The sequence below is a fragment of the Hippopotamus amphibius genome, chromosome 17, assembly GCF_030028045.1.
Source record: "Hippopotamus amphibius kiboko isolate mHipAmp2 chromosome 17, mHipAmp2.hap2, whole genome shotgun sequence".
Taxonomy (NCBI): Eukaryota; Metazoa; Chordata; class Mammalia; order Artiodactyla; family Hippopotamidae; genus Hippopotamus; species Hippopotamus amphibius.
In genome coordinates this window covers 56,189,730-56,216,191 of record NC_080202.1, presented here as the reverse complement: position 1 = coordinate 56,216,191, position 26,462 = coordinate 56,189,730, and the positions used below count along the sequence as shown (strand labels likewise).

At 51.7% G+C, this 26,462-nt stretch overlaps 2 protein-coding genes and 3 non-coding genes across 12 annotated transcripts in view; 4 read left to right on the top strand and 1 right to left on the bottom strand.

Moving 5' to 3' along the window:
- The first annotated feature begins 5,204 nt into the window (after positions 1-5,204).
- LOC130839989 (heterogeneous nuclear ribonucleoprotein D-like) overlaps positions 5,205-26,462 on the top strand; it is a 100,610-nt gene continuing 79,352 nt past the window's right edge. For 4 of the 6 annotated variants that reach the window (XR_009049945.1, XR_009049946.1, XR_009049947.1 and 1 more), the window contains exons 1-4: positions 5,205-5,284; positions 5,757-5,839; positions 6,312-6,396; positions 7,953-8,256. The gene's annotated coding sequence lies outside the window, so the exon portion shown is untranslated. The remainder of the gene's footprint in view (positions 5,285-5,756; positions 5,840-6,311; positions 6,397-7,952; positions 8,257-26,462) is intronic. The other 2 variants (XM_057714917.1, XM_057714916.1) reach the window with 2 other exon arrangements.
- LOC130841089 (small nucleolar RNA R38) lies at positions 6,144-6,221 on the top strand. The gene has a single exon (XR_009050131.1). It is a non-coding gene; the product is annotated as a small nucleolar RNA R38 (small nucleolar RNA).
- On the top strand, positions 7,729-7,812 carry LOC130841090 (small nucleolar RNA R38). The gene has a single exon (XR_009050132.1). It is a non-coding gene; the product is annotated as a small nucleolar RNA R38 (small nucleolar RNA).
- On the top strand, positions 8,299-8,373 carry LOC130841091 (small nucleolar RNA R38). The gene has a single exon (XR_009050133.1). It is a non-coding gene; the product is annotated as a small nucleolar RNA R38 (small nucleolar RNA).
- On the bottom strand, positions 8,935-26,180 carry ST6GALNAC2 (ST6 N-acetylgalactosaminide alpha-2,6-sialyltransferase 2). Of its 3 annotated transcripts, none has more exons than XM_057714912.1 (9): positions 25,430-26,180; positions 21,678-21,738; positions 18,848-19,022; positions 18,009-18,177; positions 17,458-17,596; positions 15,796-15,899; positions 13,937-14,224; positions 12,543-12,642; positions 8,935-11,550 (listed from the first exon to the last, which is right to left on the bottom strand). In XM_057714912.1, exons 1-9 carry the CDS (start codon positions 26,170-26,172, stop codon positions 11,383-11,385), a joined length of 1,947 nt encoding a protein of 648 aa, XP_057570895.1. In that variant the 5' UTR covers positions 26,173-26,180; the 3' UTR covers positions 8,935-11,382. The 3 variants fall into 3 exon arrangements, with proteins under 3 accessions (XP_057570895.1, XP_057570896.1, XP_057570897.1); XM_057714913.1 differs by having other exon boundaries at positions 13,937-14,137; positions 25,430-26,179; XM_057714914.1 differs by having other exon boundaries at positions 13,937-14,020; positions 25,430-26,175.

Below are 26,462 nucleotides of genomic sequence, written 5' to 3'. Positions count from 1 at the left end.
AAGTCATCTGGCCGGTGCTACTCAGCTCGAATCAGCAGAGCTGGGACCTGACCCAGGTCTGCCTGGTCACAGAGCATGCGCTAAACCAGCCTGCCGTGGGAACGCTGAGGAAAGAGCTAGGGGACTGCTTGAGCATCTCAGGTAAGACTTAGCAGAGGAATACTGAAGCAGGAGTTGGGATTTGCTACGCAGAGGGAAGGATGAGGGGAAGGAAATGTCGAGGCCAAGGAAACAAACAGCGTGAGCAAAGGTGCTGCAGCAGTTGTGAGAAGGTGGGGGTTTCTGGGAAGGAGAGACATGTCCAGAAAACAACAGAAGAGGTCAGTGGGATATTATGTATTCTCTGTATTCACTTAATTAAAAAAAAAAAAAAACCACTAAGTAATAATTTTATGAGAGGCAACAGATCTGCAGAGCAGGCAAGTGAAAGGTGTGCTATTGGTCAACACAGGAAAGAATCCAGCACAACCCAAAGTCATCCATTCTCAATAAATAGGGTACATTTTGTTCTGTTTCTTCTCCTCTAGGAAGTTAAATCTGTGTTCAGTGGTCCCAGATTTCCACTGAACAGCATGTGTGGCCCTCTTTCACAGTCCTGAGAAGTCAAAGGGAAAAACATCCTCTATGCTTTTTTTTTTTTAAATAAACACTATTTATTTATTTATTGGCTGTGTTGGGTCTTTGTTGCTGCACATGGGCTTTCTCATTGCGGTGAGCAGGCGCTACTCTTCGTTGCAGAACAACAACGTGGGCCTCAGTAGTTGTGGCACATGGGCTCAATAGTTGTGGCTCACAGGCTCTAAAGCGCAGGCTCAATAGTTGTGGCACATGGGCTTAGTTGCTCCACGACATGTAGGATCTTCCTGGAGCAGGGATCGAACCCATATACCCTGCATTGGCAGGCAGATTCTTAACCACTGCACCACCTAGGAAGCCCTCCTCTATGCTTTTACGATGGGCTTTCTAGCTGGATGAATTAAAATCACTAGTTAACAAAAATATGATCCACTGTCATAGAGTATTTTTCTAGGAAACCCAGCACAGTGGTTAAGACCATAGATTTGGAGGCTAAATTGAGTTCTCAGTGCCCCTACTTACTAATGACTTTCACCTTTCTGCACTTTGGCTGCAAAATGGGAGGATAATGACAGGGCTGTTGTGAGAGTCAAATGAGATAGCAAATCAAAGGTGCTTAGAGTCACCACGTTTGTTTTTTAATATTTATTTATTCATTTAGGCTGCACCAGGCCTTAGCTGCAGCATGCGGGATCTTTAGTCGAGGCATGCACGTGGGATCTAGTTCCCCAACCAGGGATCGAACCCAAGCCTCCTGCATTGGGAGCACCGAGTCTTACCCAGTGGACCACCAGGGAAGTCCCAGTCATCAAGTTTTATACATTAAACATGGGCAGCTTTTTGTATGTCACTCAGATCTCAATAAAGTGGTCTTTTGAAAAAAGGCACTTAGAGCAGTGCCTGGCACGGAGTCAACACTATACACCAGCTGTTCTTTTTTTCAGGATGGTAATTTGATTGTGTCAGTCTGTCTTCTTTATTTTGCCATGACCCATTCTTCCAGAGAATAATCATTAAAAAAAAAAAAAGATTTGGAAAATGTCGATCATGTCATTTAGGATGATTTCTGCTCTAACGGAACACCCAACTTAAGATGGTTTAAACAATTAAGGAGGTTTCTTTTTTCAATCTCTGTATTTCACTGAAACTAACATGCTGTTGCTCAAAAGCTGCCTCCCACATTCAGAAATATTGACATGTAAAAATATGTCTCTGAATCAAACAAAAGGTCTGAAGGCAGGGGGCTTCGGGACTGATTTCTCCAGCAGTTCAAAAGCATCTTCAAGCACTCATGCTCTTTTCTCCTCTCTGCCACCGAAGACCTTCCACTCTTGCTGGGAAACGGGCCTCACGGATACAAAATGGCTTTGGCGGTCTCAGGCATCACCTCACAATGTCTCAAAGCCAGAAGAGAGGCTGTTGTTTTCATTTATTGTTATTTATTTTTATTGTTTTTACAATTAATTTATTTATTGGCTGTGTTGGGTCTTCGTTGCTGCACCCAGGCTTTCTCTAGTTGCAGCGAGCTTCTCTTGTTTCGGAGCATGGGCTCTAGGCATGAGGGCTTCAGTAGTGGTGGCACGCGGGCTCAACAGTTGTGGCTTCCAGGCTCTAGAGCACAGGCTCAGTAATTGTGGCGCATGGGCATAGCTGCTCCTTGGGAGAGGCTGTTGTTTTTAAAAACTAGAAAACTTTCCCAAATGTGACAGAACTGCACCACACACCCTTTCCTAAAACAATTCCTGGCAAAGGGAATTAGCTTTCTCATGGGTCTGGTGCAGACTAATTAAAAGTCACTCCTTCAGGCAGGGCAGGGGCTTGCCCAGTAGCTCTGTTCTGTTTCTAAGCTGGAGGAAGGACAGCTGCGAGACTGCGAGTGCCTGCCACACGGGTGGACTTCCTGGGATATCACTGGTGCAACTGCTCCCCATTTAAGCAGCCAACTACTTGGGATATATCTAACCTCCTCATGTTCTTCTTATTAAAATTAAAGATTCCTTCCCAGGTTAAGAAATTAACCTCAACATTTAAAGACTCTGTTTTCTATATGTGGGTTTCAGATACCATGTCTTAAATCCTATCAGTGAATGGAATTCAGTGAGTTGACCGCCTGAGCACAGCAGGCCAGCTGACCAGATTTCCCCTTTGCACTCAGAGCCAAGGTCCCTGAACGGCCCTGGGGACTCCTGCCCTGTTCAGCTTGTGATCTGCTTCTGTCACTTATCACTAGACTGTGTGACTCCTTCCACGTAATAAATGTAGGTCTACACCGGCCTTGAATAATGTAAAACGCAAAGTCCTAGACCTCACCAGCAATGAGTGCAAATAAAGTCAACAGCATTAGCATTTCCATCTCAACAGCTCTGAATCTTTGCCTGCTCATTCAAGAATTCTGCTGCATTCTTTGAAGTCTTTCCCAGTTATTTCTGGACTGCCTAAGCAGTGCACCTGATGCATTCAGGCACAAGGCCTCTCCCTGAATTCTGCTCCGGCTGCTTGGCCAGAGAGCAGCAGGCCGTGACACCCCCATCTGCTGTGAGCCTGCTGCTGTACCACTAAGTGCCCTGTCAGGTGTGAGAGCTACACTGTGGCGACTTTCCCCTACACTGGTGGTCCAGTGGTTTAAGACACGGCGCTTCCAATGCAGGGGGTGCCAGGTGATCCCTGCTTGGGGAACTAAGATCCCACATGCTTTGCCGCGTGGCCAAAAAAAATAAATTAAATTTAAAAAAAGAAAGAAGGAAAGAAAGAAAGCGACATTGTGGCCTCTGGCACAGTGGCCCTTCTCGAGCTGTGACAAATGGCCCTCACTGCACACTGGGTGGCAACTAGCCTTGGACCCAAGACAGCTCCGCCAGAGCCCAGAGCCTCCATCTTTCACAGACCAGCTCCTGCAGCCTCTCATCCTCACTCTTCCTGCCAGAAAGTGGCTGGAAACAGTGGAACAGGTGCCCATCATTCCCCCCCTCCCCCATCTCATCCCTAACCACCCCTGCAAACACACAAAAACCCTCTTCCTTCCCCTTCCCCACCCTCCCCTCCAGCTAAAAACCCTTAAATATAAGATCCATTTATATAGAAACACATGGTGTAGTATAACTTCATGGTGAAAGCACAGGCTCTACAGGCTGGGCTCAAATCCTGACTCCACCAGTTTACTAGTTGTGTGAATTGGGGCGAGTTACATAATCTCTCAACACTTCCGTTTCTTCATCTGTAAAATCAGGGTAGTGATAATACACTTCACTTAGCAGTGGCGAGAATTAAACAAATTAATATCTGTGAAGTACTCAAGGAGTGAACTGGCACACAATAAGTGCTATGAAGTATCAGCTATCATTGTTTTAGATCACCTGCCTACACACAAGCAGCTTTTGGCAAATTCTGCACTTAGCGTCTGAAATGAAAGGAATTTAGTCTGCAGGGAGAGACCCCATTCTTTCTTGCGGTTTTGTACAAAATAATCTGTCTTCAAGGGTAAGAGAGAGGAATTTAAGGGCCAATTGCACACGATAGGAGCGATTGCTGAGTTAATGATCATATTTGTGGAGTACTAACTGTGAGCAGAGGCGGCGGAATACCAACTAGGCCTGTGAGGAAATTAAAAAGAAAAAACAAATTAAAATAGACTTCTGCCTTGAAGAGCTCACAATCCAACGGAGGGAGGCAAACATTAACAAATGTGGTAACTTGAAAATAAGTACCCGCAACATATTACCATGTACAGAACAATTTAATCCAGACTAAATGCCGCTGAGATCACTGCTGAAGGGCTGATGAGAATGGGGAGCGGGCAATGCACAAAAGGCTTCACCGTCTTGCAAATTTAAACTAATTCCCAAATAGGTGTAAATTCTGGCTCCGATTCTAGTTGTTGTTCTGCCCTTTTGTTTCAAAAATGAAGCTGGGGTGATTGCCTGAAAAATAGCACTCAGGAGTAGCAGAGGGTGTTACACGCTTCTCTGCTCTTTTCGTAATTTAATTATTTTTTTCCTTCTCGGAAGTAAAGCCACACCCCGGCGAGGCGGCGGGACCTGCGGCGCGGGGCTCGCCCCCGGGTTCAAGGTGATTTAGAGCCCGGCCCGGCCCGCCGCTCTCGGGCGCCCTCTGCCGCCCGCGCCCCAGCGAAGGGCAACCGAGCCGGACGTCGAACAATTCCCTGGGAATCTCCCTCCCCTTCACTACCGCAACCAGTCACCCCACATCACCTCGCCCGCCCCAATAAAAGCCGCAGAGCAATTAAGAACGAAATCCGGCCGGGCCTCCGTTCCCTCCGCCGCTCCCCTCGTGAAGCCCCCCCGAGCTTCCTCTGCGACCTCCACCGCCCACCCAGTCTCGGCCAAGGACACCCTGTTCACTCAACAGTTAAAGGACTCTGCGGCCGAAGCGACCGTCCATCTTCGTTTTCTAACGGCCGCGGTTCCGTACGGAGCAGGCCTCCCACCCCGGGCTCTCTACTGTCCCTGGCGGCGGCCAACATCTCACCCCAGCTGCGGAGCCGCGCGGATGACCCGGCCGCCCCACCCAGCGGCCGCTGTTGGCACTACATTTCCCATCAGCCTTTTCTCAACAACGCGAGAGCTCCGGCGAGACTGCCGCGAAGACTTACGCGCAGGCGCGGCTCTTCTCTCTTTCACCTCGCGGCTGGGAGTCATGGCGGTCTCGCGCTGCCTCCAGCGAGGCCAGCAACCTCGGGCCTTCGGTGGAGGTAAGGCTGCGGAGGTGGGGAAAAGGGTCTTCTCTGACAGGGCACTGGCATACTTGGTCTCCCCCTCCTCGAAGGCGAAATGGTGACGCTAGGCCTGGTCCCCCCCCCGAGTAGGGTGGTTGGGAGGATTAGCTGAGGTACCGGGTGAGACACGCTTTCCAAAGGGCGCGAGTTTTATTCCTGACGAGGGAGAGCCCAGGGCCCCCTTTGGCGTCGGAGCGCTGCTCCTGGTGGGGAGCGGCCCTCCCACCCTGCGCACCCCCCTCCCCGGCCTCCCAGCCGCCCGTGCGCTGAGCTTGCAGCCCCGGCGGTTCCCCAGGCCCTTCCACGCGACGGGCTGACGGGGCCGGTCCTCAGCTCACATCGGGGCTGTGGATTCCGCAGCCAGTCCTCGCTGGCTTGGTAGACTGTTTGGAAAGCCGCAGTCTTAACAGCGACCTCCTAACGTGCTCTTGCTCGCGTCCCCCCACAGGCCTCGCTTTGGCGTCTGCAGAGACGGTGAGAAGCGGACCTGCGCGTGGAAGTTGAAAACTAACGCGTGGAGCCCCGAAATGAGTAAGAATGGGTGCAGGCGAGACCGGGGTGGGCACCAGAAACGAGAAAGCCGGTGTGGTGTGAAGGCCCACGGCCGCCTCACATCCTGCTCTGCGGTGCAGCTCTGTGAATCCCTGTGGGCACAGAGGTCCAGCGAGGGTCCTACCCAGAATCCAGAAATGAGGGTGGCCTGAGCCGGTGTAATTGGGGCCACTAGGTGTCACTGTTTGAAACCAAAGTGGATGCCACTTGCATCCAGGGGTGAAAGAGGGAGACTTGGAGGGTAAGGGTCGGTTGGCTGGGATTTAGACGTGTTTGTTACCGGTTGAGCTGAGGATGACTTAAAGTTATCCCTGTCTGAAAGGACGTCTTTTGTGAGGAGTTCTGACTTGCTGAGGCTCAACTTTTTAAATACTGTTGCTGAGAGGAAATATGTCACGTTTGTTTCTGTTAGAGTGAAATGTGTTATCCATATTTCTCTTTTGGGCTAAAGATGTTGGCTGTGGATGTGGGGAAAAAGTCACATGAAAACTATCTTTCCGCGTGGAAGGATCTTCGTGATGCAATTTCTACAAGTGGTAAGATTTTTAGCTCTTTCACAGCATTGCGTAGGTTATAATACCTTTAAGTATTGGTCTTTTAGATTTCTGACAAGTGTGGGTCTTCCAGGATTGTTAGTGCACAGATGAGGGAAGTAGTGTGGAACTCTTTGCTAGACCTCTTGCCAGGCAGCCTCACAATGCTTGTTACAACCCTGTATGAAGTAGATCTTTTCCCTCTCTTGCTACTGAGTAAGTAAACTGAGACTTGAGTTCATTTGCCCACAGGTTACACAACTAGGTTTTTTATTTTTGTTTCTGTTTTTTTTTAAACCGTAAAAATATAGTTAATTTATGTGGGGGAGTTGGGGGGCATCATTATCATTATTACTATTAAGCTTTATTGAGATACAGTTGAACAACTAGTTATTGAATTAGACCTGCAGTTCTCAACTAGGGGCGGATGGTGCTGCTGGGATCCAGTGGGTGCTCCTAATTATCCCACAGTGTACAAGACAGCCCCCATGACAAAGAACTACCCACCCAAAATGTCGATAGAGCTGACATTGAAATCCTGTGTTAGACTAACTTGAGAGATGTAGACTCCAGTCTCAGCCTGTTACCAGGTAACCGCACCAGAGTCTTATTTCTTCAGTTTGTAGAAACATGAACGGTGCTTTTCAAACCTGGCTGTGCATCTACAAAGGTTTGAAGTAGTGTATGCCTTCCTGGACCCCACCTACAGCCATGATGAGATACGATGGCTCTGGAATGCGGCCCAGGAATCGTGTGTGGCTGTTTAAGAGCAGGCATGGAGGAACAGTTAGATGATCTGATCTACTTTTAGCTCAGGGATTTTTATTACAGCAAGATTATAGTACTGGCTATTTTTAAGTAGCTTTCAGGGAAGATCTATAATCCCTGTCTTAAAGAACTGAAAGCCACATGGTTGTTATGCAGTATCATTTTGCACACAGAGGTGAGTGAAGGAGAAATGACCTTGTTTGATGTCGATTCCTATTGGCATCAAGGTACTCTTTGTGAAACTGGCCTGAATTCAGTGGTCTGGCTGAGAGGAGTAATCCACACTGTCTCGGGCATCTTACTGACACCAGAAAGACACTGGAATATATATCCCATACCAGACACTTTGTGCTAAGGGAAACCCTAGCTCTAAAAAGACAGGAGCTGTCAGCATGTCAGGTCTGGGACGCTGGGTATAGCTAGGCACTAGATATAAAGTTTTTGCCCTTGAGGGAAAGTATATTCTAATAAAGAAGATAAGATGGAACGAGTTTCCGGAAAGAAAGTAAAGAATTTGGCAAGGAAAACATAATTTACACGTGCTGTGGGCTGGGAGATGGATGGGAGCTGAGTCCATGATGATGTGACGTTATCCCTGTCTGAAGGCAAAGAAAGGCCTTTCTGTGTGGAATTTGGATATCTGAGACTCAGTTTCCCAAGTTTGCTTTAGAGAAAATTTAGGCTTGTTTTTGTTTTTGTTTTGTTTTTAATACCTGGTTTAAAAGTGAGCTACCTGAGAGATACTTGTGTATATCTTGAATAGGTTTCTCTTTGCAATTTCTCCTTGCCAGGCACAGTCTCAGCCTCAGTTTGAGGCCGAAGAGGATGCCGCAGAAGAAGATACTAGCAGCAGTGCCATTTCGACTGCTCTGGACCCGAGGCAGAATTTCTTGTGCGTGCAACAGAGAAGACCTCTGGAACAGGCTTGGGTGGAGTGTTCTTTTTGCTTCCCCTGTTGTGGCCTTTGGGTTGTGCTAAGTGGCAGGGAAACTTTGACATAGGTTTGTTTTCTTTGCTAGGTGTCTGCAGTGTGTGATACAGAACTGAACTGCTTTGCTTGAAGCAAGTGAAACGATGATTCCTCTCCTGTTGTTTGTAAGCTTTCTGTTTCCATCTTACATGTCCCAAAGAAGCCCCACAGGCCTATGATGGTTAGTTATCCCTGTCTGAGAAAATCTCAACTGAGGGAAAACAGTCTATTCTGAGGCTTAAGGGACTGGCCCTGTGCTCTTAAAAGTTCAGGATTTATAAAGGATCAAATTGAATGGACTCCAAAGGGATTGTGCATACCCTGCAGAGACCCCAGTCCTAGTGCCATCATCCCTCTGCAACTTGAAAACCAGTGGTGTGGCTGCCCTGTTACACTTTAGGTCCCTTGATTAACGGCTCTGAGGGCATGGGCTGTAAGAGGTGGCAGAAATGGGCCTGGGGCCCGGATTTGGTTTCTGCTCTTACTGTGGAATGAATGGGTGCGTGTCACGTATTTCCAGAAAATGAATGCACTCTTTGCAACAGCCGGGAATGGCAGATGTATGCCATCTGTGGCGGGGAGAACACTTCAGGATTATCTGACGTCTTGCCTTTGCACCGTGTCCTGACATTCAGGAAAGAAGGGGTACCATGGTGCCCGCAGAGCAATTTGGTTTCCAGGTGCTTTGTTAACACCAGGGAGCTCTCTTGGGGTTAGTTCAGCTCTGTCTGAATGGCATGGCTGGCATGCGAGCAAGAGAGTAGCAAAGTGGCACTGGGCTTTGTTCCCATTTAAATGCCAGGCTTGAAGTGGACACAGATTGCCTTTCTTTTCTCTTGAAGTTGGGAGGTGTGTGCAGCTCTTTATGTGTAAGGTCACATATTTGTTCGGTCACCAAGGAAACTATATTTGGGGTGAGATTTAAAGAGCCTGAACTGGTCCAGGCAGCTTATAGCCGGAAGTAAAACAAAGTGAAAGGGTGTGTTAGCAAGTGGTAAAGTCTACCTGCTGGGTTATAGTCTGCTTCTGTGTGGACTTGACTGCTCTGTGGGACCCAAGTGAACCTGTAGGGGTTTTTGTTTGTTTTAAGTGTGAGATCTTAGTTCCTCAACCAGGGATTGAACCCTGACCTTTGGCAGTGAGAGCGCCGAGTCCTAACCACTGGACTGCCAGGCAATTCCTAAACCTGTAGGTTTGACTCAGAGTGGGGTTGAATATAAATGTCCCCAGTACTTCATGACTGCTCTGTACTGGTACTGGCCACTTGCCAGAGTCTGCTCCTCAGATCACTGTCTTCCAAAAAGGAGAGTCATCTGGGACTTGAATCAAACGATTCCTTGGTTTTACGGATTGTCTCCCAGTGATTCCAGATGGGATCAGCACAGCCAAAGGTCGTAGTTGCTAATATCTATGAAACCCCACCCCCCCAAGGAGAATGATTTAAGAGTTCTTTGGACTTCATCTTCAAAAGTAGCCAGAGTATTCAAGTGACAGGTTATCCCAGGAAATCTGCAGTTAGTGAAATTAGGGTATAACTAAGAACATTCAGGATACCACACACACAGTTTAAGTGATCTTGGTATAGTGGTGGGGCAGCTGTGATTATGAAATGAAAGTGATTAATATGTACATGCTTTGTTGGGGGAGACTAAAGGGAAACAGGTGTTCAGCCTAGAAAAACATTTCTCAGTGGATTTCCTGTGAAGTCAGTGTGTCTTGGGTTTAACTTTGAAACAAATTTAAAAAATGACTTATTAGCATTTGTGGATTTCAGATTGAGACCCATGTCAAAGCAATGTTTTATTCTGTGACTCAGCATACACTTTCATAAATGAAAGTTTCAGAGAATAATAATTGGGGGGTAACAGACAAGATGCAATCAGATGTTTTGGGGTTTTTCTTTTTAAGTTTCCCACTAAGTTGATCTTATACCCCTCTAAGCAGTTGTCAGGTTTTGTTAACTACAGATGTGGTGGGAATAAAGTACGGATGAAAATGGATGCAGACATCAGGAAGCTATGGTTTCTCAAGTAGCTGCTTTAGTCATTAAAGCCTAAATGTCTATTCTCTTAAATGACACGTCTGAATTTCTTAAGGAGCAGTGTTTTGATACATCCCTCTTGTTAAATGTGCTGATAGGATCATCCCTTCAAAACCACAGACCCAGGGGCCAGGGTTTGGGTGGGGAGGCTCTTGCCAACCAGACCTGTGGAGACATCCCTGCCCCCTCCACTGCCTTGCCAGGCGTAGCAACATCAGACTAGGCATCAGGACAGTAAATCCCAGGGTTTGCGTAAGGGGCAGTATGGTGATAACTCGGTTTACATTTCTAATAGAAGCCCATGTAATCTAAAATAAAACTGCCTATATCAAGTCAAGTTATTGAAGCTGTGATGTTCAGTGTCTGATAATGAGGATTCGTTACTTGGTGATGTTCTTTTGGTGACACGGTGGTAATACATCTCCAGTGGGGCTTTAATCAAAGGCCAGCAGGCTTCTATGCAGTTGACTCCCATCAAATACCAGAGCTTTCCCGTGGTTCTTAAATTCTGAATTCTTCATGCTGAACACCCTGCATGATACACTACTTTCCCCAACACACACAAAGACACAATGGTTATCCATCATTTGTGCAGTTATCTAGTTTCAAATCACATTCTGTCTTTTGTGCTCCCACTTTATCAGGAGGCGGAAGTAAGTCTGTCCTGTTCTCAGAAAGGCTGTTCTGACATGTCCTTGAGTTTGTGTGAGACTGGACATGCTAGTCGGAGGATTTGGGCCGAGAAGTGTGCATTTGCTTCTACTGCTGCTTGATCTTTGTTAACTGAGAGACCCTGAGACACTCCACTGACCTAAAGTCACTCCCTGCCACTGCTGCCTTGGTGTCACTTGCTCAGCTCTGAAGGATGCCTGCCTCATGCTGGTGAGGTTCAGTCTCACCTTGAGAGTGTGGTCTTCGGTTTTAAAGACAGATTTAGCAGAGCAGTTCATTTTCCCTTGACCAAGGTTGGAATGTCTGCCTTAGACAGAGGAGTCTTGGATGAGCCAAGCACAGGGTGGGGTGTCCCACAAAGAACAGGCTTCTGTGACAGTCACACATGCACTCAGTGACCTCTGTAGGGAAGAAGGGATGGGGTGGTCAAGGACAGTTGGAGTCTCTCTCAGGCTGAAAAGACAAGAAGGCAGCTTTGGCTACTTGAGGGGCCAAGGGCCACAGCTCTGCAAAAACAAAGGTCTTGGGTGCTTTAGGGTCAGCGCTGGTACAGCCAGAGGATACCGGCCTTGTGCAAGTCCTTCCACAGGGCGGCTTCCAGGGACAGATCATGGTTCACATAGAATATCAGTGGCTTCTTTATTCGTTCGAAATAGTGGTCAGAAAATTTCTGGTAGTTGCTTGTGATGAATCCATAGGCACTGACCTGGACAAGGACAGTTGAGTTAGGATTTGTTGGGCTTCTACTATGTGTAAAGTTACATGCATTTAGAAAGGTGTGCCTCCCCCCCTGCCCCCACCATGTGTGAAGGTGAGGATAAACAACAGTTCTCACCCACACTTTAACACCACTTGCTGTGCTCTTTCTGCAGTTTCTCACCCCGCTTCACAACAGTCTTAGGTAGATATCCCCATTTTACAAATGGGGAAACAGGCTCAGAAAGGTAACCAAACGTGTGTCCCCAGTCACAAGCTGCTAAGTAGCTGGACTGGGTTTTAAACTCAGGTCTGTGACACCAAAGCTGTGATCATCATTATGTGCAAGATAGAGGCAAAAAGCCCCTAACCTCCTGTTTCCTTTTCTGATGGTGCCTGAGGACAAGAGACTCCTGTTTAAACAGGGGAAAGGTGACCAGAGTCCCATGGTGCTTAGCCTCCAGCTCTTGTGCTGGCTTCAGTGTGGGTCACTGCCTTTCCTTGAAAACTGCTTCTCAACCTCTGTGCAGCTCACGTGGATAAGGCCCCATTGAGAATATCTTGTGTAGTGATTTCAGAGATTGTAGGTGTGGAAGGCTGCCCACCTCAGTTCTAGAATGTCCTCACAAAAAGATGTACCTGCCCACTTTTGTTAAGATTTTGCTTTCACAAGAGCAGTTGCATAACGTGCCTTAAGTACCATATGGAGTGGCTTCCCTGGGGCAGAGGGGGTGGAAGAAGCAGGCCAAGGGGAAGGTGGCTGTGGAAGGGAAGGCAAGGCTGGCCCAGGAGGCTGTCCTTTAAGGGACCTTGGAGAGCACTTCCTCAGTCCCATTCCTGAGACCAGATCACTCCTACAGCTGGGGGATCCGTCCCCCATGGGATAGAGGCCCAGAGTCCCAGGTTTCGGCTAGTAGGCCTCTTGTAGGAGTTATGGATCAAATTGGGTTCCATTCACACCTACTCTACTGCTGTGGGCTCCTGAGAAAGAAGACCTCTTACCTGGTCACAGGTATGCAGAGCTGTCAGCAACATGAGGGCCCCGGTACTAGGCATATATAGGTCTCTAAATTTTGTGTTAATCCACTTTGATTTCAAAAACCTGGAATCAGAAAGAGGCATCAAAACTCAAGACTTCTGGTCTTTCACACTAGCTTAATGGTTGTGCCATTACACCAACTCAGGCAGGCTGGAAAACTGCCAAAATTTCTGGCCCTCTACCCCAGCCAGCCCATCCCCTATTTAGGAAAAGACCAAATGAACTACACACACAGAAATCTTTGGTTGAAATAACATCTTAGGTAACGGGGTGAGAAAGAACAGGCCCTCCCAAAGAGCCACAGATGAGACCAACCCCCTTTCTCCCACTTTCTAGAAGCCTGAATCCAGCCTAACTTTTCCTCTCTGCAACACCCTCCTGCGCCACAATGTCTGGGGCATAGGTGGGCTCGTTTAGCCTGAGACCTAAGTTTCTGCCTCCAGCCTTTGTCCAAGCAGGAGCCATGTGTGAGGACAGAGCACACAGACCCTGTGACTGGAGTCCCTGGTGAGATGGTGCACGTGTGTGTGCACATTGTACATGCATTCAGAGATACCCAGACAGTCCTAAGTGAGGCCACAGTATGGTGACCACAGGCTTTGACCTCAGCCCTGGATTCTCATCTAGGCTTTGCCAGGCAAATCACCTAGGCGCTCAGCCTGTTCTTCCTCTGCTGAGTGGTCTTCAGTTTGCCTCCCAGACCCATCTGCCACCCCTGGCCTGCTCTGTGTCGGGATGTCAGCCTCTGGGCTGCAGTAGGGTTTCTCAGCTACAGCGCTATTGTCCCTTTGGGCCCGATACTTCTTGGTTGCAGGGGCTGTCCTGTGCACCGTAGGCTGTTCAGCAGCAGCCCTGGCCTCTGCCCACTAGTGGCACTTGCGCTTGCCCAGTGACAACCAAAAATGTTTCCAGATCAAAACAGCTGACCCGCCTCCTGATGAGACCCACTGGTGGGGGTGGGGTAGGGGGTTGAGATCTGCAGGCAGATGTTCCCCAGGCTCCTCCCCCTGGTCCTGTGTTTGAGCTGTGTTAAAACCTGTGACAACCCAGCTTCTACTAGTCCCACTACAGCCCCACACCTATGGCCCCCCCTGCCCAGCCTAAGCATTTGTGCACATTCCTACTAAGGAAGCCTGCTGAGTTCCCTGTCCATTTCCTGTCTACCTTGACTGATAGAACACCACCTCCGTCAAGGTATAATATTTAAATGAAGTAGTAAATGAAGCAGTATGCAAGTGCTCAGGGTGTTCTCAGCATATGGCCCAGGGTTTCATCCTGGGGGGATAAATCCGGTGCGGGCGAGTGGGGGGGAGGGGAGGAGCGGTTCTTACCGCCATCACCGCCCCCTACCACCTACCTCTCTGTCAGGTAACTGATGAAGTCTGGATGGAGTAGCTTGAATTTTCTGGCGGAGGCTTCTGGTCCAAAATAGGTCTGAGGCCTAGGAGCCACGATAGAAGTGGACAGAGCGGCCGGTGCCGTCGTACGGCCCGTTGGGGAACGAGGAGAGGAGAAAGGCGCTAGGACGGCGGCGGTATATGGACCGGTAGGGGCGGGGCTGGGCGTAGTAGCGGGAGAAGGGGGTGTAGAAGGTGGCCGGCAGCACCGTGGGGACCACGTGCGGTTTCCCGCCCAACAGGACCTCCTTGGGCGGGGTGTAGGAGAGAGAGGAGGGGGGCGTGAACAGGACGGGAGGAGTCGGGTAGGAGCAGTTGACCCGGGGGAGGGGGGGAGGGGGGGGGGAGGAGAGGGAGGTAGAGAGACTTAGGAGGGGTGCGCTCCGGCTGCTCCGGCTTCGGAGAAGGGCAGGGGAAGGAGCAGGGAAAGCACTGGTTTTGGGGGAGTGGTGAGGTAGGAGGCTGAAAGAAGGGGGGCTCCTTCATGAAGCGGGGAACGTAGGGGGCTATATAGGGTGGGATGCCCCGAGTGGGCCCGATGTAGGAGGCCGAGGGTGCAGGGCTGTGGGAGGGGGACCTGGTGCTGGGCACAGGGGGAGTTTGGGAAGAGTTTCGGGAGAGGGATTTTAAGCCAGATTGGGAGGGAGATTTGGAGGTGGGTGGAGTGGGGTTTGGGGCAGACCCTCGAGGCTGGACATGAGGGCTAGGGGTCAGGGAGGAAGCTCTGGAAGAGGGCTGTGAGGCATTTGGGGTGGCAGGGTGAGAGGGGGGACGGGAGGAAGACCCCCGGGTGGGGGATGGGGAAGGGACTGAGCCTCCGGAGCTGGCATAGGGCTGCTGGTTGGTGTGGTTGGATCGGGACTGGGAGGGGGACTGGGTAGGGGACGGATTAGGGGTATGGGAGGGGGAGCTCATTGGTGTTGGGGAGGCTTATGTCTGCCCGATGTCTTTGAGCCAGGCTCCCCAGGAGCTGGTCCCGCCTGTGTCACAAAGCCCACCCTCATGACCAGCGGCAGCATTGTGAGCAAGTGCAAGGGATTGTTGGGTAATCACAAGGCGGGTGGGACACAGGGCAGGGCTGCTGGAGCCAGCCTGGTCTCCGAGGGCTTAACCCCCAGGACGCCTCAGAAGCTGCTCTTTCATGGTGGGCAAGATGTCCTGGGGCCACTGAGATAAGAGGACTGGTCATTGGGGCCACAGGGATGGCGCAGACTTCTAAGGACCTGACTCAGGGACAAGAAATGGTCTCAGCACCACAGGGAGAAGGTTCAGATGAGGCCAGAACATGGTTCAAAAGAGCTGGACACAGGCCTACTGCTTAGGAAGGTGGGTGAGAAAAGACAGAGGGTCCTTTGTTCCCACTTCGCGGGACATTGGGCCTACGTTGCCTGCTCTCCCATTTCATGGGCAGTCTTGGGAGGGTGCCTGCCAGGAGGAGTGGAATGGATACTGGCTCCTACTCTTGGTGTCCAGACACAATGTGCTCAACAGGACAGCAGAGCCAGCTGCGTACAGGCCCTGTGGCTGCTGCTGGCTGGATGGCTGGGTTGGTTGTGGGGACAGCAGCCTGAAGCTGAGGGCCCAGGCCTGCCTGCTCCATTCAGAAAGGAGCCCCTTGAACCTTCAGCCCACCTTGTCAGGAGGATCCCTGGAGACCAGCAGCATTAACTGGGCTTTTCTGGGGGGAGGAAAAAAGAGCTTAATCTCCTAATGCTCTGTTGAATTCTTGGGGATTTTCTTGCTGCCTTCACCCACCTTTCCCATCTGACAGTGGACCCTGGGAGTATTACCATGCCCTGTCTCCTGCTTGGCTGCTCACCTGTCCCCTTTATCAGAGCCCTCAGGGACAGGCACACCCAGAATGGCCGATCTCAGCATCAGGTAGTCACGGATGTCTGAGGGGATGAAGATATAGTGCAGGTCCTGTCGGAGTGACAGAGAAACAGCCTCGGTGGGAAAAAGATCCCGTCAAGATCCTGCTCAGATGGTGTTGAGAGCCTGCTGAGAATGGACCGCCCTCCACCCAGCCCTGCCATCTTTCCCTTTATGCCTCTAATTCTCACTTTCAGGTACCCTGGTGGTTTCAGTACTCAAATCCTTTGATACTCTTTCCTTCAAGAAGTGACGCTTAATTGCCATCCCCTTGAGTGTGGGCTGGATTAGTGACTAACAGACAGAATTCTTCTAATGCATAGAAAAAATGGAAGTAAGGAAAGGTGTGACCTTAGAGTGGGTCATAAAAGGCACTGGAGCTTCCTTGCTCTCTGGGATCGCTCGCTCTCAGGGGAGCAAGGGCTGTGAGGGAGCCATCTGGACTGCAGCCAAAGGTGGGCCTGCTGAGGACTGCAGCCCTTGTCAATCCTGACTGCGACCACTGGGAGACCCGGAGCCAAAACCACTCTGCTGAGCTGCTCCTGAATTCCTGACCCATGAAAACTGGGAGGTGATCAGTGTGTGTTGTTTAAAGCTACTGGGTTTTGGGGTAGTTTGTCATGCAGTTATAGGTAACTCCTGCAAGGTTCTGTGGCTACACCAGAAATGAAGCTGCCCCATTTTGTTCTGTCAGGAGCCAAAAGAGGCCTCGGTGCACGGACACTGTGGCTAGGACACCTCTGAATTCCCTGGTGAGAGGCAGAAGCTTCTAGAAACTCAAACCAGTCCTGTCGAGCATCACAGAACCCTTATCCTGGGACCTCCCTGCTGCATTTGGTGACTAGCCCACTCTAGAAGGGAAGCACGGTGCTGCAGCAACTGGGTGTGATTGAAAGAACCTGGAGGCAGCAGACTCAGATTCTGGTGTTGTCCCCCCGCTCCCGAGCTGTGACCCTGGGCATGGTTTCCTCAGCCTCTCTGAACCTTAGCTTCCTGAAGGGTCTGCTGTGAGCACTCAGGAGGGCACGCATCCTTCTAGTGGGCAGCGTGAGAAATGGAAAGAACCCTAGCACTAGCGTCAGAGGGGCCTGGATTTTGACCATTCTAGCTAGGTGGTGGCCTTGGACACGCTGCATCTGGAAAGGGGCTGCTGTGATGACAGCATCCGGCGCTGGGAATGGGGGAGGCACTCAGTAAATACCCTCCCACTATGTGTAGCCTGCGCTCTGGGTGGGGGGAGTCTGGATTTAAATCTGGCCCCACTGCTGCTTTACTGAATGAAGGGGCCCTGAGCCTTAGTCTCCTCACCAGTAAGAGGGGGCTGATGTGGCCTCTGTGAAGTGCCTGGCACTCCGTAAGCTTTCAGTAAATATTAGCCATTCACGCTCCACTGCAGAGTTGTCCTCAGCTGCCTGAAACCACAGGGCGCCCTGCTCAGATCTGCCCCTTCAATGGCTGCATCACTTGGGCCCAAGATCCTGGCACAACCTCTCTATCCACTGGCCTGGGGCTTGGGGACCCTGTTCCCCTCCCCCCCCCACACACAGAGGGGTTGGGAAACAATGGCACCGACTGTCAGTGACAATGGTGTGCCCATCAGGGGCCTCACCTGTCCCTGCGGCACAGAGGTGAAGCCCAGGTTCGAGTAAGAGATGAGGGAGTTCTTCATTGTGTTCACAGTGAAACCATAGAAGGAGGTCTTGGTGCCCACGTCGTTCTCAAAGCCTTTGATCACAGCACCATTGAGTCTGGTCCAGACAGAGGCCCATCAGCCTACTTGTGGCTGCATGATGGTGTGTGTTTACTTCCACCCCCAGGGTTCTGCCACTCCCTCTGTCCACAGCAGCCCCAGTGCCCAGTCGCCAGCCCCATCCCCACAACTCGGGACCCAAGGGGATGCCCTGTGAAATGGGCAAAGCTGACCCTGGCAGCTCCTGCCTCCTGGATCTGCTTGGCCGACCACACCCTCACTCCATCTTCAGAGCCTGTTTGCGTAATGCCTTTGTCTTTGCTTGTCTGCCCATTGCAACTGCTGAGCTGCCTGAGGCTGTTGCTGTCTTGGCCCACATGGTCACCTGTGATGCTCCCCCTGGGGGCTGGCTGGGGACCAATTCTCCACCCAGCTTCTCCTGCCTCCTCCCTGGCCCTGGCCCCACATACCTGAACACGTAGTCATGGGCATCAATGTTCTGACCCTGGCGGGAACCATTCAGAATGCCTCCATTACCCACCACGGCACAGTGGATGCAGCCCGGAAGCCGCTCCCTAGAGATGGCAAACAGCCTGGTGCTCTCAGAGCCATTCAGGAGGCTCAGGGTGGAGGTGATGGCTGTGGGTGTGGGACAAGGTAGGGCACCATTAGGGGGTCACGTGGGTCATTGGGGTCTTCCTGAGACTGTTCCTCGTGCTCCATCCACCTCCTGAGGCCTGACACCAGCCCCTCTCAAGAGGCACAGAGGGTGGAGGACTGAAATGTCAGTGGAAAGAGGGTGGTGGGGCAGGGAGTTTGGCTGTGCCATCAGTCACCTCAAGAACTCAGATCACTAGTCCTCCCAAGACTGTGTATTCCAAAAGAAAATAATATGAGGCATGCAGGGATGTGTTGGGGGGTGGGGGGCAGGTTTGACATGGAGGGGGCTCTGGGTGGTTTCCCGCAGCAGCAACCATCAGCAGGCTGTTTGAGGCCCCACAGCTGCTGTCCTCAGCCATTTTTGGACACTGGCATCTCTCACACCAGGGAGGCCCCAGGATGGTGAGAGCCGCTTGCAGGGGCAGCCAAACCCCTCTCCTTGACCCTGTGGTGTTTGTAGAGGCAGGGGTGGGAGTGGGGGGGGGGTAAGTCAGGAGTCACTCGGCAGGGGTGTCAAGCCCTGAGGCCCACCTGGGAGGAAGAGGCAGGGGGTCTACATCTTGGTGCTGTGCGGGCAGAGAGGCCTGTCCTGCACCAAGGCCAAAAGCAGGAGGAATGGACTAGTTGAGGCCAGAGGGCTGCAGGTTACCTTGGCGGGAGAGTCCCTGCCAGCCATAGGGGGCTTTGTGCTGGCTCAGGCTGTCCCAGAGCTCCTGGGTGAAGAGGCCCCCTGACAGCAGCACTGGAATGGAGAGATTAAACAGATCCCGGAAGTGAGGGTGCCGCTGAATGGCGAGCTGAAGTGGGTGTCGACAGGGCAGGTTCTGTGGGTGAGAAGATAAAAGGGCTGTTTCTGGGGGTTGGGGTGGGTGGGAGCCACGAGAGGTCTGGGAGGGAAGAGCTGCCCTTCCCCTTCCAGACTTGGGCCACCCCCAGATCTGCAAGCCAAGCTGGCCTGTAGTGCAGCAGCCCAGTGGGGGTCAGAGAGCTTTCTGGATTTACCCTGCCCAGGCTTTCTCCTGGATGCCACATCTCTGGGGCCTGATGGCTCTGGCCTCCTACTGCTTCACCTCACACCTAGTGTGTGGTAATTTGTTCCAGCGGAGCCATAGGAAGCCATCCAGGGCCTCTGCCCACAGTGACCTTGAAGGAGGACAATGTACCAAACAGGCCCCGACCCCATCTGCCTGCAACCCCCATGTCAGAATCCTGAACAGCCTCGGCCTGGGTGGGGCTGTTCTTCCCACTGAAGGGGGCTCTTTGTTAAGCCGTTGGTTTGATCAAAGGACAATGCAGGAAAGAGCTGTACAGTCATTTCTGCTATTATGTGACCTATGAGTGCCTAAAAACCATTATGCAAAATTGTGCAACCAAAACCACAGGGCTTCTGGGAAAATGGATTAGCAGCACAACACTCAAAAACTATCAGTGACGGGTAGAGTGAGGATGAACCTAGGTAAGAGAGAAGCAGTTTTACACACATTCACTGGTTAAGAAATATATAAGTACTACTAAAAACATGGCACTTGACCTTGGAAAAGACTTGAAGTTTGCTTGGGGATGTGGGCGTCGGAATGGTGGCAGCCTGGGAGTTCTTGTTAAGTGGCGGAAGTCGGTTGTAACACGTGATGAAGCGATGACTATCTGAAGTGTGCAAGTGTGTGGCTTTTATGTATTCCTACAGGGCTGCCTTGGGTTGAGTGTGGGTTTCTGTATTTACCAGTGTTCTTGCTGACAAAAATCACTGCTAAACACACACGGAATTCGGATTATGCTCAAATTGTTTACTAATATAGCAATCCTTACAGCACAATCATATTTTCAAAGCCAGCATTAAGACGAACTGACTGCGCTAATTTCACTGCTATCCAGTTTATCATAGGGATGTCTTCTAGGGCCTTCTTTACAAGGCTCCAGAAATCTTCAGGTCTCTGTATCTGGAAAGGCTGCACTTCACTTGGGCACCCGTGTTGCTTTTATCTCATGGACAGGGTGGCAAACTTTCCTTGTTTGCTGTAGCCACTAGGAAGCTCAGAGCCAGATATGTGTATTTTTCATGCATTTATCTGACATCTAATTTTCCTACCTTTATTTTTCCTTCACCTGCTTCTTCATTTTCTTCGTCTTTTTTTTTTCTTTTTTCTTTTTGCCGTGTCATATGTATCCAAAAGCCACCTCAAGTCCTTTTTTTTAAACCAGGTCGGGGGAACTTCCCTGGTAGTTCAGTGGGTAAGACTCCGCCTCCCAATGCACGGGGCTTGGGTTTGATCCCTGGTTGGGGAACTAGATCCCACATGCATGCCACAACTAAGAGTTAGCATGATGCAACTAAGAGCCCGAATGCCACAACTAAGAAGTCCAGATGCTGCAAATAACATGTCACAACAAAGATCCCGTGTGTCATAACTAAGACCCAGTGCAGCATGAATGAATGAATGAATAAACAAACCGGGGGCGGGGGGGAATATGTCAGTTAGCATCAAGCAAGTCAAGGAAAAAGGACTTCAGGAAAAGTAAAGATGACCTGGCCAAGCACCTGATAAGGTGCTCAGGGCCTCTCTTGGGCTGGCCTGCCAAGCGTGCACCTGGTCTCTGTTCTCAGGAGGGGGGTTCCCATCACCTGCCCAGGGCTGCTTGCTCTCTCTGACAGCTCAGCAGTCACTAAGTCTTGCATGTGGTAAAATCTTGCTCCCTGAAGCCTTAGTTAACAATTTCCAGTCTCTCGGGCATTAAAAACATTTCTTAATCCCGAATCAAGCCAGAACTGCACAGTCATCACCCTTCTCAACCGCAGCACACAGAGGGGATGAGGCTGTATTGCTCAGTGATTCAGAGCCAGGCTCTGGGGTCGAATGAGAGGCTTGACTTCCTGTACCACCTTTTCTCCATGAGTGACCTGAGCAGGGTGCCTGGCCTTTCTGCGCCTCATTTGCACTCATCTGTAAAAGCTGCCTCACAGGCTGGTCAAGAGGCTTAAGTGAAAGAACTCAGGTAAAATGCTTGAGATAGCCTTTCAGGCCACAGTCAGCGTGGCCTGTTACAGAGCAGGGCCTGGAAGTTCTCAAACATCTTCCCAGGGCTTGGTGTTTACTTCATGGTGTGCCGTTTAAATGTGACTTTTACAGTAAAAAGACATTTCTAGGGGTAGAATGTAAAAGTCATAGGACTTTTAGAGATAAATTAAGACTTCCAAGAACTTTTCTGCTGGCCACCTCAAGGAATAAATATGGAGTCATCCTTTTCTGCTGTTGGGATGCAGGGAACCCCAGTGGTCAGGTCTGAGGAGCGCTGACTGGCTGGCCACTCAGTTCTGTTCTTCACTGGGTGGGGGGGGGGGGTGTGTTCCAGAGGGCTCCTGCCCAGCAGGCTCACGAGAATGTTCTCACTCGCGCTTTTCTTTCCCTTCTTCCCCGAGTGCTAACTTGAGAATGTTAGCACGGAAACATTGAAACCACCACAGGGGTAGCTGGCCACCGTACCTTTCTCGTCCTAGAATTCGATGCCTTGGGTCCAAAGAAAGCTTGAGACGCTGTGATGTTCCTGGGGGAGAAGGCAGAAGTAAAGCAGGGTCTGACCCGCCCCTGAAGCCTGCTGTCTGGCTCTGTTTGCTCTCGGAGCTGACAGTCCATCAGGGTCTGATTGTTTTTCCTGTGCTCTGATTCTTGCCCATCTCTCTCTCTGGGCACACAAAGTGCTGTCGTATTATTATGTTCTACCCAGCAGTAGGAACCAAGAAATCAAGAAGCCCCTTGGCAAGCGGTTGAAGTGTGGAATGTATAGCAACAGTGAGACAATAGTTAAGAAATGAAAATATAAAGTAGGAAAGATTGCCAGCCCCCTGGGATTGTGACCATCCAAGGCGTCTCCCTGCCAAGGCCCCAGAAGCTGGTATTAGATGCCAGCAGCCTTGGGTGAAGGGCATGGGTCTGAAGCCTGACTCCGTGGGTTTGTATCCCAGGATCTCTGGAAGCTACTGAACTTCTTGGAACCTCAGTCTCTGTGTCTCTTCAGCAGGGATAATCATATAGGTATGAAGATAATCACATTGAGACAGGCTGGGACCTGAGACCTGGGACCCTTTGCTCTAGTGCTTGCACCTGGACAAACATCTCCTCCAGCGACAAAATTCAGAGTATAAGGGACTAAAAGTAGCTGAGTGCATGCCCAGTTGGGACAAATTATGAACAAAAAGATACAAAAAGACCAAATAAAAAAAAAAACCAGGGTGTCAAGCAAAAGCAGGATACTGCACATGTACCCTCCACAGGGCACCACCAAGGGGGTGGGCAGAGCACCGAAGCCACCCCTCTGGCCCGATCTCTGGACCCACCTCTACAGTTGCTGTGTATAAGGAACCAACCTGCCCCCCCGCCCCGCTCAGGGAGCGAGCAAGGGAACCTGCTACTTGCTTTCACTTCCCAACTGCTGCAGCAGGGGCCCCAGTAAAGCCTCGCCTGAATTGGTGAGAGATGCAAACAGAGATCTATGTTATGTTGTATAAAAAGTGTCCTCTGAATATTAGCTATTGTTACCAAAAGGGCAAAAGGAAAGGACCTTGTGACCCTTGTGACAGCCTCTACGACACTGTCCCTTGTGGAGGGAGGTAAAGGGCTAAGTTACTGCCCCACCCCACCTCCCAGGTGCTAGGTGGTTCCTGCACCAGGGCAAAGGGCAAACAGGAAGGAAGGAATAGGAGCCCCTATCCATTCAAGAGGGTAGTCAGGCTACTCCCAGACTCCTACCCCCTCCCCTACAGCCACCAGGGAGCAGGTGGGGAGGATTTTTGGATCAGCAGTTTTTAGGGAAACAAAGGCCTCTTGCTTCTAGGTGCCAAGACAGCTTGAGCCAAAAGGGCGCCTGTGACCTGCCTGCCTTCAGGTTTGTGAAAGACCCTGGAGGGGCAGGCCAGAAAAAGCAGGGTGATCCCTTCCCCCACCTGTCCCTTTTGCCCCAGACACCCACATAATCCAGTAGTTCCTCTGAGGAGGAACTGGTGCTCAGCTTAGGTGGCGTTTGAGAACCCCCATAGAGTCTACGGCCATACCACCCTGAACGCGCCCGATCTCGTCTGATCTCGGAAGCTAAGCAGGGTCGGGCCTGGTTAGTCCTTGGATGGGAGAGAACCCTCATAGAGCTTTTGAAAAACACCAGTGGCCCACCCCTGAATTCTGATCTGAGGTTCCAGGAGTGATTCAAGACCCCCTCCCTCCCCAGTGATTCTCACGTGTGGCCAGGCATGAAACCTGACAGAGGAACTGGTGAATACAGAAAGGAGGGACAGAGTTGCAGGGGTGTGAGATGGGGATCCCCCCAATTCAGTTTTGCTGCCCTGAACTGTCCCAGCCTCAGGGAGGCCTGCTCCTCTCCAGAGCACCCCTTATGCTCAGAGACTTCCCCCAGCCCCTCCCTCTCCCAAATCCAAGGGCATTTAGACACCAGCCTGGGAGTTGGGAAGGAGTGGGGAAGGGGCCAGCCCAGCCCACCTGCGCCCCTGTGGGAAGTTTTACCAGCCCGAGGAGAAAGGAGGGCAGTGTTGCGCATTTTTCATAAAACTTAAATTTACTCACCTTAGATCATATTCTTAGGAATGCTTAGCCCTAAAATAGCCTTTCTTTTACAAAATAATGTTGACAGTAGATAGTAATTGGCAGGTAATTGATGCCCTAGAGCTATCCTCACCCCCTCCTCCATAAAAAAACAAGTCTGGAAATCCCAAGCCTGGGAACTACTGATTCAGATTCTTCTGTGAGTAAATTCCTGGACAGATTCCACTCTCTAACCTGCAAGGAGAGCCCCGTCTCAGGTGTGGTAGGCCTGGTCCAAGCACCGTGCTTCCCTAGACTCCCCACGGTAGCCAGGTAGGTCTGTTTTGGGACCCCAGCTGGGGAGGTGGCACACCTGCTCTCCCCACCCAGATTTCCATCCCACCTGCCACCCTGCTTATCCATCTTCTAACAAGGTTGAGTCTGGACCTGGCCTCTGGGGTTTAGCTACAGTGCAAACCACCAAAACAGCAAGGATATGGACAGGTTCTTGGGTTGTACTAGATTTTTAAAAGATGAAAGATCTTTAAAAAAGCTTTGTGGAGGTATAATGGTTGTTTAGCAAACCTCATATTTATAGTGGTATTAGTTATTTTCTACAGATGTTCAAATCCCCTTTCTTAATACCCTCAATTTTTCCAGTCCTCCTTATACAATTTCTGAATCCAGGGAGAGGAAGTAACCTCAGGTGTTGCCTGCTAGGGCACCTTTTGTTCTAAAGGGACTGGATCCATAATCAGTGACAATTTGTTTCATATTAGTTTGCAACTCTGGGTGCCCTTTGACCTTGTTTCCTGAGAGCAGACACTAATTTGTATTTCATTCTGTTATGCCTGGAGCAAGGTTTAGTGAGGACTGTGGTGCTGGGAAAGCGCTGGGAAGGGAAAGCTGGGGCCCAGAGGCCTCACATATCCAGACACTGGGCACAGCCCAGCCCACCTTCCAGAAGTAAAGCTAAATCCTTTTGAGGCTTCTTCAGTAACTGGAACCATCACCTACTAAAGGCAGGCTCTCAGGTTTCTCCTCCTGGGGCAAAAATGAAAGAAAGGTGACCAGGGTCAGCAAGAGGGAGCAGAAGACAGGAGGAGGCTCAGGGAGGGGAACTTGAATGGAGCCCAGGATGGGCCCCTGTCCGCCTCTTTGCCGCATGGCACCTAGACAGGGCTGATCAAAATAAACAAGGAAACAGAGCGCTGGCAGAGAAAGGAGCCGGGCGCGGGGAGGGCGGGGACCACAGGGAGCGGGAGAGGCGACCCGTCGCATCCGGCTGAGGAGCCCGGCAAAGTTGGAACCGGGAGTCTTGGATCCCTGCCCCCAAAGTAGAGTTTGAAAAAAATGTGACGTTAGCGAGGGACAATTGGTGGCAAAAACGGGGCTGTTTTTATCTGATTCAAATATTCCAGCCAAATCGGACAATAGAAAGGGTTTCTAATCAGGGCCAGAGGGAAGCAAGCATAACGCTGTCGGGAGCGGATCGCCGGTGCGCAAGAAGCAAAGCCGCTGTCGGACCCGGCAGAGGCTGTGGGGCCCCGGAAACACGAGTTTAACGCCGGGGTGGAGACTCTGGGGACAAAGGGCCGCAGGCCGAGTCCCCGCGGCAAGCCACCCCAGAAGGCGGCGCGGCCCTGGGCTGGGCGCCCTGCGCGTCCCCTGCGCGCTCCGGACAGGTCCCGCGCGGCAGCCCCTACCTGGCTCCGGTCCCGGGCCCCGGGTACGACTCCACCGCCGAGGAGTACAGGGCGACAAGGATCCCCGAGCAGACAGCCGCGAACAGAAGCAGCAGCCAGATGAGCGGGCCACGCGGGAGCCCCATGCAGCCCCGGCCCGCGGGCGTCCCCTCGGCCGCCGTCCCGGGAGGAGGGGAGAGGCCCGGGTGCGCCGGGGCGGACTCCCGGAGTCGGCCGCCCGGCCCCCGAGGCACCCTGCCGCCCAGCCGCTCCCCCTCTACCCGCACCGAGCCTCCCGACGCCGCCGCACCCTCAGGGGCTGCGCGGCTGGTCCCGGAGGCGAGAGTGTCGTGTCGGCGCCCGGAGACGCTCGCGTCCCTCTGGCGCTGTCCTCTGCCCGCGGACTTGGACGGCGGGGACTCTTGCCTGCGCCCAGCCCAGGGATGCCGCGAGGCGGGGTTGGGTAGGGCGCTTCCCGGTACCGTCAAGGGCGGGTGCGCGCAGCCCGGGGGCTGCGGGGCGCGGGCAGACGCCGCCACCTGCCGTGTGGGCCGCGCACTGCGCCTCGGGGGCCCCGGCTCGCGGCTTCCCGACGCCCGAGGCCCCTTGGAGGGGCGGGGAGGATGGAGGAGCAAAGCCCGACCGCTCAGACCTTGGGTGGAGCTGGAGGGGGTCAGGTCGGGGGCCTGCCGGATGGGATGGGTGGGGGAGCTGAGGCTGTTCATCCCCCTAATTTGGTGACTGGCCAGGGCCCTGAATCGCATTGTGTTCCTGTTACAAACCAAGGCCAATCTGGAGATCTCAGCAGCCCAGAGCCACCTGAGTGGTGTAGCAGGCGCTCCAGTGTCACCAGGAAGGGCTGGGGAAGCTCGTGCTCTGGAAGCAGAGCCCTTCCAGGGACCGAGCAGCCGGTTAGACAGTGTATTCTCCAGTGGGCCTGGAGACCTGTGAAATACCCCAGACCCCCAACTATCATATTAGGAACCGCAAGGATGACAGGGACCTCGTCCCTTTCCACCGGCTTTCTGCTCTCCCCTGTTCTTCACGTATGGGA

Coding starts and splice junctions, on each gene's coding strand:
- ST6GALNAC2 (XM_057714912.1), bottom strand. CDS start 26,172: ATGCGATTCAGGGCCCTGGCCAGTCACCAAATTAGGGGGATGAACAGC. Junction 17,597..18,008: donor GCCCATGACTACGTGTTCAG/GTATGTGGGGCC, acceptor TGTCTGGACCAG/ACTCAATGGTGCTGTGATCA. Junction 12,643..13,936: donor ATCAGTTACCTGACAGAGAG/GTAGGTGGTAGG, acceptor TTCTGATTCCAG/GTTTTTGAAATCAAAGTGGA.